Source organism: Topomyia yanbarensis, chromosome 2 (assembly GCF_030247195.1).
Source record: "Topomyia yanbarensis strain Yona2022 chromosome 2, ASM3024719v1, whole genome shotgun sequence".
Lineage (NCBI taxonomy): Eukaryota > Metazoa > Arthropoda > Insecta > Diptera > Culicidae > Topomyia > Topomyia yanbarensis.
The window spans coordinates 66,873,740-66,886,631 of NC_080671.1; the positions used below are offsets into that span (position 1 = coordinate 66,873,740).

Genomic DNA, 12,892 nt, shown 5'->3' on the forward strand with positions numbered 1-12,892 from the left:
TTTGATCTCCTGTTCGAAGAAAAGCTCGAATTCAGCGACTAGGAAACCTTATAAATTATTTCCTATTATACTAGATTAACTCAGAGTGATGAGTTCCATTTGTAAGGAAGAAACACCTTGGTAGCATACCCCATAACAGAACTTGATCATCACATTTCCAGAAGAGTTGTAGGGCTAACGCAACGATCTGTTAACATGAAGAATTCTATTCTGTTGGGGGATCGAACATAGGGCCACTGGCTAGTCGAACTGTCTTCTAGTCACTGGGCGAATAGGGTCTCCAGTGTCATCTCATAGCATATTCGTTCGAAATGGCCATCTATCCAATAGGGCTAAGAGTAGATCTATACCCCATAACAGATATAAATTTGGGTAACCGCATAAAATATGCATGCATATTCACACATATTTATCGGTTTTGTAAAATGGTTAACCTAAGCGACTAATCAAGGACACATTTTCGGATCAAATGTATTTCTTATAATTTAGAACTAAATCACACGGTTGATACAACAAACGTCAACGGGATCTTGATTTCTGCTCAAGATAAACGCATTGTTCCGATCAATCATAATTCTAACTACACACATCTATCAGTATGAAACATTAGCGTCTAAGTAACTGAGTATGCGTTTGCGAGAAATCCATTGAGATAATAATACTTCAATTAAATTTGGTTTATAGAACACCGCAAAACAGAAAAAGTTTCAATCAACTGAAATTTTCTCATACATAAACTTAAACCTCGCAAACGAAGATTTTTGTAGTAGTCAGGTAGATTTGAGACATGGTATGACTAGTGAATAACGGTAAGCGTATTTGTATGTATTTTTTTGTCTTGCGCAAGCATGAGATCCCATTCAATAAAAGCACCCTTCTTTGCTAGTTCGGCCTTGGATTTGCAGGACTCCACAGGGGGTTCAGTTATTTTCTTTTTATTGCTCGAATTTTTTCTCTCTCTTGACAATTGTATTTTTATTCGCCAGCCATTTTCTCGTCTCTGGGGGCTTTCGTATGATTTTCACCACACAAAAGTTACAATGTATACAAGTGCGAGAAATAGCCAAGGTACACTGAAACCTGTAATAGGAATTGTTATCGGGTGTAAATGGGGACAACGAACAGATATAGAATGAAGAAAAGAAATGAACTTAAACCTAAAATAGCAAACGCTCCATCTGCCTTTTCGTGGTTCCCATCGGCGCGTTGTTTGCGAACTTTCGATGCACGCACTCACCCAGGGAAGAGCGTTCTTTGATCAGTTTTGTTTTGTGATAATAAAAGAACAAGCATGAAATAATCTTACTCATGATCGCCAACTGGCGTGTCGGATCCAGAAAATGTCCCACGTTGTCCTCGAATTTCACTGGTTCCATTGTCAACTGGAGAAAGGAAATGCTCTGGCCACATTGGCTACATTCATTGGAAAGCAGTGAACACATTTAAAAAATTGCTTCCTTATTTTGCTTACCAATATCACTTGACAAGCAGAAAATGGGGACAGATTTCAAATGATCTACTGCTTTACAATTCACAACTTTGACTAAATTCTCTATAAAAACTACAAGATCACAATAAATCACATAATAAGCACACACCCAGCTATACTATCACGCTGCCAATGCTGCCGCTGTGAATGCACAATCCCAACTTTGCTGAGCATCTGTAACGAAACTTAGCAGATCCCAATAAGTAGCGTTGTGATCCAGAGAATACTTACGTTGTCTTTTAGGCGGGATGAGCTTTATCGCTCCAGGTCGTTCAGTCGGGTCTTCTCGAGCTTTCTTCTCGGGGGGAGCATCCTTAGACGATGGCGGCGGAGAGGATCGTTTGGTGGACACGGTGCCCGTAGCTGTCGATCCGATTACCGCCGATGGGCTGGATGCAGATGCTGGCTTCTTCAGTCCTTTGCGGGATGGTGGTGGGGGTGCTTCTTCGATAAGACCGTGGGAGCGGAATTGAGAGTTGTATGTTTTTACAGTTTTCGGCCGATTTTCAGCGTTGCGAACCTCGATGGAAATCGACGCCTTTTTAGCGCTGACTGGTGACATTTTATGGTTTGCTGAGGAGTCCGTTTTTTCCTCATCGTCTTCCCTTGACTTTCTGGGAATTTTGGGTAGCTTGGCTGTTGCAGGTGATGACACTTTCAGCTGGCCATCCTTGTCTTTATCTTTGCTTGAATGACTCGACTTTTCTTTTTGATCGCGATGCTTATCGCTGGAGCTTCCACTTTTGGAGCTGCTGGATGACTTAGATGATGATGATGATGAGCTCTTGTGGTGATGTTTGCTGCTACTGTTACTGCTACTACTACTATTGTGACGATCTTTGTCCTTGTCACGAGAGCTTGAACTTGAACCAGAGCTTTTGCTACCTGAGCTTGAACTAGATTTACTTTTGCTGCCACTACTACTACTACTGCTGCTGTTGTGCTTTGACGTCGACGATGATGATGAAGATGATGATTTGGAAGAAGACTTATTGCTGCTTCCACTACTACTTGACTTCCTATCCTTATCCTTTTCTTTATGTTTATCTTTGTCTTTCGAACTTTTATCTTTATCTTTGCTGCGTTCTTTCTCGTCACTTTTCCTCCGATCCTTCTTATCGGATTCATTAGTTCCCTTTTTCTCTGAATTGATCTTGTCGTTCTCTACAGTTGCCACGGAATCCTTTTCGTCAAGTGTCGACGTTTTATCCTCTAATGAAACGTCTTCGCCCACTTTTTCCATCGAATCAGTATCGTCGACTGCTTCTTCGTTCATGTCCAAACTTTCATCATTGCTCTCTGCATTTTCTGAAACGCTTTTCTTAGTAGGAGACTCGACCTTTGCAAGCACTTGTTTGCCATTTTTCATTGTAATCTTGAACAGCAACGGAGTTTTCTTAGCATTACTTTCAGCCACCGCAGTGTTGAAGGCTTTCTTGGTTTCTTCGACGTTTTCATCGTCATTTTCTGCATCACCCTCTGCAACACTGTCGTCGGGTTGTAGCGACTCAGCAGAGGGAGTTTCCGGGATTACTTCTTCTTCCACGACATTTTCAGTTCCATCTTCGTGACCGTCTTCAACCACGCCCTGCTGAGCACATGTTGCGTCGTTCTCCGCGCCTACCTTCGCTGTAATGGCTGATGAGGAAGCGTTCTCGTCCTGCTGTTGGGTGATCGCTCCGGTTTGTGAACCGGAGCGAATGTCGTTGCGAGCTATCTTTAGCCATTGTTCGACTAGTTTGGATGCCAGCAACCGGACTCCTGTTTGAGGGAAAAGAGAAAAGGGAATATCTTTAGTAGAAAAAGAAACCGTGCTCTAGTTAAATTTGTGATGCTATGTATGGTAATGAGCCTATATTCGCCATGTTTCTCTTATCACTCTACCCATTTGAAACCGCTGGTTAGAACAACATATCGTCGCTGTTGTGCTATCTTATGACAAACGCCATTTTGGGGTAAACTGAGTTAGATATGCCACATTACTTGTTTAAAAAATCTCTACAAAGTGGCGTTTTCAGAATTTTGAAATTCTACTTGCTTACTTAGATATAGCTAGAAACATGATAAGAAATTGTGAGTTTTTTGCTTCAAATCACTATATCTAGGGATTGGCTCAAGTTATATTGAAGTTTTAGACAGTTTTATGTGAGAAAATGTCTGAGGAACACAATGGCATAAACATTTTCGAAAGAAAATTATACGAGTTGTGAGAAAAACACAGTTTTAGTTTTGAACTGGAAATAAAATATATTTGGCAACACTGTAATCAAGAATAACTATTTTTTCTAGATTCCCTGACTCATTTCCTTTAAAATGCATTTCACCGAATGTTTATAGACCATATGAACCCAAAGATATGAATAAAAGTTAAAAAGTGATGATTTTTTTCTATGGAAAATTTTCCATGCACGATTATGACACGTCATACAAATTTTGTCATCAATACACGCCTATGACACGTGTGAGTGCGACTTTTGTTTACATTCATAGTAAAAACTCGCAACATAGTCAACCGATCTTCGTAATATTTGAGAGATTAATGCAGAACAGATAGAAGCATCAATTCAATATTAATTCGTCAAAAGGGCGAAACTGTTTTTTGTAAACAAACTTGTTTCGCTCATTAGTCTGCTGCAGAGTGGAATTTCATGAAAAATATGCGTTATTGTAAATTTTTACCCTTCGTAGAAGTAATTTCAGTTGTTTTCTGCTTTGAAATTATAGTAAATTAAGAGAAATCATCAAAATAAAAGTTTGTTTACAAATCTTATTCGCCCTTTTGCAAATTTAATATGGAATTGTCTTCTTTGGATTGTTTATACCATTTATAAGTTTCAAGATATTCAATCTCAAACTTTAAAAATCGTTTCTCTCGAAATGTGCTAAATGGCGCTTGTCATAAGATAGCACAACAGCGACGATATGCCATCTTTGTTCAACGAATTGAGTCAAATGGTAGCTCGCAACAATGGGTGCACTCAACTCGAGTTTTCATTCCACTTAAACACGAACATTTCACCATTTTCAGAGTGTTTGTGGTATTATCATGATTCTTAACTAAGAAGCAAATTGATCGACTATAGGCCAAATAATCAATAAGTTAGTGAGGCACCCTCCTTAATATGGTGAAAATAGTCACTGTACCCTATCGTATGTAGAAAAGTGGAGTGCTTCAGATATGTCACTACAAATAAGGTTTGTCTTGAAACCGGAGTGTAACGATTTGGAGCTCTCAAGGGTAAAACAGTCGATTACGGATTGTCAAAGCCCTGGTTGAAATATCACTCAAACCAAGAATTACTTTCTGTATTGAGCGAATTCGAAGCCCAATCAGGAAGGAATGTTGACACTATGATCCCTAAAAACTCGACGACTTCAAAAATCACCAACTAAAGGTATAACCTGAATACAGTTTGCAGCATGTTAACGAGACGAAGCCGCATTTAACAACTAAGCGTTCAACAAACAACAAAGCAACTGATGGTGGAGTGCTAACCAGGGATGCCAGGTAATATTTTTTGAAATTTATGCGCAGCCTATGTGAAAATCAGCTTATATCTGTGTTAAGGAAAACGCACAGGTTTGTGTCAAAACAAGAACTGGCGACCATTTTCTTTAGTTTTTGCCCGAGGCAAAAATTGAGCGCGAAGTAAAAACTGAGAAATTTGGGCTGGTATGTGCATTATGACAGAAAGCTGTGGAAATCTGTGCATTAAAACAGAAAACTGTAGAATCTGTGAAATCTGTGCAGCATATTTGAAATCTAGCATCCCTGGTGCCGAAAAATCAACAGAAGAACTGATGGAGTGCTAAAAAGCGACGAGAATTACCAGGCTACGAACCGAATATTTGCATCCTTCCCCTACGTATGAAATTTAGACCTACGATGAGAAGATACTTGCAGTGGCAAATGAAAGCCACTTAATGCGGGACATCATGCTTTACTAGGGGTTTGCTCTGAAACACGTGTTTTCGTTTTTGAAGTTAGCGTCAATCCGATGCTAGCTTAGTCCTGGCACTAAGTTAGGGTCGGATTCTGATGAGATGAAGTCGAAGCGCAAATTTAGCTTTATTACAATCGACGCCGGAAAGTTTCACAAGATTCGCGCATGAAGAAATCAAAGCGCACGGGTACATGTTATGATCAATTATTGGGAGGTCTCTGATGACGGTAGCACGTGGTTTGGGATAAGTTCATTTAGCATAACTTCGTTAGGCATAACAGCAAGTGACACAGGCAATTGGTTGGCATAAGTCTGGATGAACATGCGAAAAGGGCATAACGCATATGAGAGTCTCTCTGTGTTTACTTTCTCTTTCGATTATTAAGGGGTCATCATAAAACTGTCCAACATTATTTCAATAAATATCGAAAGACTCTGATGTCGTCTATGCTGTCGTTCGTCTATCGCAATTTCAATAATTCAATATCAATTCTTCAAAAGGGCTAATGAGATTTTTATAAACAAACTTATTTCGCTCATTACTCCGCTGTCGAGCCGAATTTCATGAAAGATACACATGAATCAACATCTTTACCCTTAGTAGAATCAATTTCAAATGTCTTCTGGGTTGAAAATATAACAAATTAAGAGAAATCAGCAAAACAAAAGTTTGTTTACAAATCTTATTAGCCCTATTCTAATGTTGATATGGAATTAGTCATTTTTCATTTTTTACGTTCAATTTTCACAACATTCATCGAATTTACTAATCTTTGATTCAGAAAACTGGTCCACTCAATTACAGAAATTTTCTTTTATATTTTACTAATAACTTTAATATCTTATGTCTTGTTAGTTGTTTAAAAAAATCGTATGAAACAATTCGGCCCTGGCCTGACATTCTAGTTGATTGGCGAGGGTTAGAGATTTAAGAGTTTTAGGATAAAATAGAAAGGTGCACAATTTTCACTGTGACTCACACTGTACGTGATAAATATTCAAAAGCACTTACCCTCATGACTGCTATCCTTGGAAAGTGACTTAACCAGCTTCGGAGCAGTGTTGCTCTTTAGCCGTTCCACATCAACTGGACAGCACAGCAACAATTCCAGCAATTCCTGAATTAAGGGCCAATTTTTTGTCGTGATGCCATCGGCCAGCCACATATGAACCAGCGACCAACCGCCAGCTGCCATGAATTGTCCAAGCAGTTCCGTCTCCGTGCATTTTAGTATTTGTATGTAGATGCATTTGGACACTAGTTTTTTAGAAAATTTTGCCATCAAACTGAAAAAGAGTAAATAAAAATAAGTTGTAGTTATTCATTTGTTGTACGTTCAATTTCGCTCAATATGTTTTGACAATGGAAAAGCTTAGTAATTACCACATTAGTGTTTGATTAGAGTAACACCTTACAGATCATATAACTAGACAAACAAACACGTCAAAAGATCCTAAATGCAAATCATTTGTTTACTTTGTATTCCGTTAATAAGAAGAGGCTCTCATTTATACTTAGTACCATTTGACATCTTTATCTAGATATGCTATTCTTTATTCGAACAGAAACAAAAATTTTACTAGAGGATCAAGCTTCCACGTAAGGTCCTATGACTGTTTTGAAATCCTAGTATATAGGGTAACTGTGCTCTAACTCATCTTAGCACCTCTATTCATCCCATTTGAACGCATTCGTTAGAGCAGTGTTTGTTATCTGTATCCAAAGCATTCGTTTAAATGGTAGGATTAATAAGGGTACGTTGTACTCGACTTTCCACTTCGCTGAAACGCGAGTATTTTAAAAACCATTTTCATGCCAGATTTTTCATTATATTACTGTTTAGGAACGAAGTCAATATGTTGAAAATCTAATCAAGCGCAATCCATCGACAGTTAGCCGAGTTATCAACGAAATAGTGTGACCTCCTGACTAATTAGATGAATAAGGGCTCATCTATCCTATATAAAACTATAAGAAAGATGAAAATGAATATGATAGAGCATTGAAAGGAACAAGTGTTTTTGTAAGCTAACAATAAGGGATCATGTCACACGTTAAGGTGGAAGATGGTATGAAAAATTGTGACATTTTATAGCATGGAAAAGGGGAAAGTAAACTAGAATGTGACCTAGCGTGTTGCACTGAAGAAAAAAAATTGCCTACCTAAAAACATCAGCAATATAGGGACAAATTATAATTATACCATAATATCTAAAAACAAATAGTGGGAAATCACTGTTATAAAGAACAATTGGGATACCACATCTGGACTACGTCAATTAAAGAAATTTATCTCACCCAACGAGAAAAAAAGCCTAGAGTTGCTTAGACTAAACAAAAAAGAGCTATGCATCATGACACGACGATTTACCGGATACTGTCCGAGTAAAAATCATATTAAGAAAATGGGTAATTAGCAATTCCTAGTTGCTACTGCGTGATTTGCCAGAACAAGCGAAATTGCACAGAGAATCAAGGAATGGAGCCTGGAAGTTGCTTTCCATTCTCAATGTGAACGTTTCAAGATTTCAAAAACGGCGCAGGCCACGTCCTTACAGTCATCGGGAGAAGGGAGGGAATGTTAGTACAACAACCGTTGTTATGGAGACCGTGCATACCTCTGCATCTCCACGGTTGCCACGGGAAGGTGGTTTTGTTAGTGGGATGGGCTAAATAGTTACACAAATCTGGATTCACCTTGATAAGTGAAATGATCCATGCAACTTTCACAAATGTTGTTGATTTGCAGTCTTCGACAAAGATTTTTTCAATTAGGGAGGTTTCATTTCAAATACAAATTGCTCCGGCTCTCACGCCAAATTTTGCAACACGAGCACTCGCGCGTTGTACTTTGTACAACACAGATAGTCTTAAGAATACTTCGTGATCCGTATCATTTGGAGCGCTACTTTCTTCTGCAAATTTGGGCAGTAGACAATCGCCTTTCGGATGGGCGAATTAACATGATGGAATTCTACCGCCAGGCGGCGCTAGCGAGCATTAATTTTTTTACAATATACTGTATCTAAAGTGTCTGATTTTTCAGCAGATATGTGTCTTCGGCAATGCTGTTCTGGTGATCAAAGCCTACGAGGTGATATGCGAAATACTTTGATATTCTGCTACTACGTGGCGCTGGTGGCCATACCATTTTTGGCCTACTGTATCTCGAATTCCTGATTTGTTAGCAGAACAGTATCTTCGATATAGTTGCACAAGAAATAAATACCTACGAAGCGAATCACTGAATAGTTTGGGATTCTGCCACTAGGTAGCGCTAGTGCATATTCATGATTTCTGAATCTCAAGATTGCGAAGTATAATAGTATAATTCATGTCACAAGTGAGCTATACTATTTTCGAATCAAATCAGCACGTTGAAGAAATTGAACAATTGTGCTTGTTTAGCATTTTTCTATACTTAGGAAGGTTGTGTCATTATTTCTGTGCATGTTATAAGTAGCCCCTTTTACAGATTACCATCCTGAGTGGTTGATTGGCGTTATAGAAATGGTTCACATGAGTTTTACGACTTCCAAATCTTAATTTCTTTGCGTACATATTCCAAAATTATAAATGAATAAATTAGTTTAGTTGAGTTAGAGGAACGTCATCTGACAATTTAGTGAACTTATTTTCGGAATATCATCGATTTATTCTTTCCCTTGGTGATATTCACCATTTTTGGTTTTAATTCGAAGAAAAACGACCTTCCAAAGAGACAGGAAACTGAGATACAGTGGGTCGAAAAAATTACATGCTCAAGTTCACTAGCGATTTACAACCTCGAAGGTTTTAATCTCATGAGCAACTTTGCCGAATGCACTTACTTGCTAAAAAATCAGGAAATTGAGAGACATTAGGTTGAACAACTGACAAGCTCACTAGTGCCGCCTAACGGTAGTTTTCTGAAGCAGCCGTTATACCCAAGGATGCAAAATGCCTACCTTTTCTGCCTACATTCTCATTCCTCTTTCGACGCTGCTGTCGTTCACTAGTGCAGGACGTCCATCGCTATACGGCAATCCGTAACATGACAAAAAAAAATTCTGCCCCCAGTACAGACACTAGAAGCGAGCGGTACAGCTTATCTCCTTATTTTACACTTTTTAATATTTTTAATCTATTCAATATTTTTAATCACAAACGACGGCAATGAATGCGGTTCGTTTACGCCATGACCGGCATTAACGCTTTCGTGTGCGGGCCTCTCCCTTTGACTATGCAGAGAAAAGTGTACAAAGCGAGAGAACAAACTTTACTACGCCACACTCCGAGCAGTCGGAGTACAGCAGCAAAACAAAAATGTATTCTACTGCTGTACGGGAAAATGTACTCGGTCTTGCTACCGTTCTGGCACGAGCTGTAGTGATGCGTCGCTGTAGCGGGCTGTACGGCTTGTGCAAATGTAAATATACCGAAAAAAATGTAGTTTATCGGTACCGTTGGCATCCCTGGTTATACCACCTTATAGGTTTTGATCTGCTTAGCAACTTCGTCGAAGATACTGACTTTCTAAAAATTTAGATCTTGAGATATAGTAAGCTGAAAAAATAACATGCCCACTGGCGTCATCTAGCGCCAGAATTTTATATCAAACTATTTTACCTACCACTGACTAGCTCTTGATCTTCTGAACAAGATATATTGAACAGAATATTGTTTAGTCGAACTTCCCACATCGCGCGTTCTATTGGTCTGGTTTCATCAAACAATTCCAGATTGTATTGTTGCACTTGAGGTATATTAGTGCACAAAAATGAGTGTATGTTGTCTAAAACATTATTTCTGAGGAATACATAGTGGTTTGGCATTGATAAATGTCTTTGCAACTAAATGATAACGAAAAATCCCAAAGTGTTGTACAAAGTACAACAGCGCGATTGCTCTAGGGTGACTTGAAAAGTTATCCCAAAAACTTCCCTACGTTGAGTATTTTATACATAGAATGTGTAAGTAAAGTTTGAAATAAATTGCAATTGTGAAAAGATGCTTATCACAATTGCTGAAAATATTTGTATCTAAAAGAGCGCAACTCAATCGAAAATTCACAAAATTAGCTGCATTTAAAAATTAAATTTTATCGTCATTGATGTTCCTTCTAACAATATATGCAGAAGCACTGTTTTCCATCGCCTTTGTAAATACTATGAACGCTTTTGACTGGATAAGCGACCAATCAAAAGCTGGTTCAATATTGAGGTTAGGACTGGATAAATTTAACGGTATGTTTCATATAAAGACACCCGAAGAGAAAAAATAAATTTGGTTGCTCGTTTTATTAAGACATTGTGTCTGCTTGTTTTGACAACCAGGAGTTTTGAGTAAACATCGATTGACTTGTAGTTTGAGTCAGAATGTATGTAGGGAGAGTGAAGATAACTGTCATGATTATCTGTCAGTATTACAGTAGAGACCCGTTTTTACCAACCCCTTGGTGAATTTTAGGCTGATAAAACGGGGACATTGACAAAATCGGGACATATATTTTTCGTTCTTTTTAATTGGCGAATCAAAGCGTGATTGACTCACAGATGGCAAGTATGTAAAAATGATGATGGGAAATTTGACATCCGTCAAACTACGGTGCATTTTTTTGGTATTTACGAAACCTTCTCTAATATCTCCAACACGGAATCCAAAACGGCAAGTAAAACGTTAGATAAGTTATAGAAATCTATCAAAGATATAACTGCAAAAATCTGACGGCTCATAAATATTTTTTTGTTTTAATAACCGCTGACATTGGTTATTTTTCAGAAAAGAAAAAATGTGTTGTTCACGCGTGCCTATTTTGGTGCATCCGGAAATTTTACCACCTTTTTCAAAATTCCCTATCCAGTGTTTCATAAATGAAAGCAGCTCTTGCACTTCTCCGGTAAGCGCCGAAATTATATGTTCAGCTCATTTTACTTCGTCGGATATTATAGCAAGTAAGAAAAGCTGCGAAAACCGCATATCCCTCCTTTATTGGGCGGATGGATTCTCCGACGTAATGCAGGACGTTCATGGTCGCAATATGACGAAAATAACATAACCTTTTATAATTCAGAATAGGTTTTGCAATACTTCAAAACTTCATGAACTATAACTTTACCAAATTGCGCAATAAAGTAAAATTAATTTCTTATTATCACTTTTATATTCCATATCAAAATAATTTGTATTTACCTGTAAGAATATCGTTTAGAAATTCACTTTCTTTATAAAAATTAACCCATCATCCTTTTTGTAATTGCAGGTCTGACAGACAGGTGTCTCACAACACGTTTTCGTTTTGCTTTGATTCTTCAATAAACCCGAAGCTCTTTAAATATAATTTTTAGTCCCTAGATAAAGTCTCACAAGCTTTGCTGCTTATTTAGTTTAAATTTCTCTTAGGGGGGTATGACAGTGCAAAATTTAAAACAAATTAAAAATTTTATTTTTTCATATTTCGGACCTCTGAGATAAGAAAAATATGCCCAAGAAAGGATTACTCAAAATCAACTTGATTCGTCTGCTAGAGCCCATCAAACTATCAATTTTCATACAAGGCTGACAAAATCCGGTCAAAAATGTGATGAAACCAGGATGACAAATTCTGGAGCGTTTTTTCATTACATCATATCTAACAGAAACGTGAAACGGAGAAAATCGCGTGCAAAAATTTCCTTACAACTTTCAAATTATTCCTTTCTTGGAGTATTTCGTAAAATACACACTCATGAAACTCGGCATCGCCTTGATCTACATTACTGAGTCTATGTGCAAGTTTTTCGATGTACTAGAACAGTCGTTTTCAACCTATTTCATTCCATATTCCCCTTCCCGAATATTGATCCTTATGTAGCCCTTTCTGAAAGTTGTTTACCATCATTACCTTCTCAGAAAAAAATGAAAACGAGAAGAATAAAATAACCATTCATAAATGACGCAGCATTTTTTGAGTAATTTTTAACACCCCCCTCTCCCATCGTAGCATTTCGTCACAAACTTCTAAATACCCCCTGATAATTACGTAGCTTGACGGTAACTCTGCCCCCCTGTCCCTGTAAAAATTTGTTAAAAAATAAAAAACGATTTTAGTTATTCCTCTTTAAAAAGCTACGTAGCCTGACACGACCGCCTATCCCTCCCCGCCGTCACACATCATCACAAAATGCAAAACTCCCCCCTCCCCCATATAATGCTACGTCATTTATGGATGATCCCTTATTGCATGAAAAAGTTTTCTCTTTCTGCTATGAACTATGTTTATCCAGTAACAGTTTTTCCAGAATTTCCTTTCAAAGAGAATTTTGCCAGTTGTCGAGAGTTATAGAAATCTATCAAAGATATAACTGCCAAAATCTGACGTTGCTTAAATAGTTTTAATCGCCGCTGACATTGGTTATATTTCAAGAATGAGAAAAATCCCGCGAGCCTGAGCTATTTTGGTGCATCCGGAAGTTCTACCACATTTTTCAAAGTTCCCTC

At 38.0% G+C, this 12,892-nt stretch overlaps 1 protein-coding gene across 1 annotated transcript in view; it reads right to left on the minus strand.

Annotated features, from left to right (window-relative positions):
- Nucleotides 1-12,892, minus strand: part of LOC131678258 (serine-rich adhesin for platelets) — a 39,215-nt gene that overhangs the window by 18,909 nt on the left and 7,414 nt on the right. Inside the window, 2 exon segments of the mRNA XM_058958272.1 lie at nt 1,721-3,250; nt 6,446-6,720. Coding sequence (XP_058814255.1) covers nt 1,721-3,250; nt 6,446-6,720 — 1,805 coding nt within the window.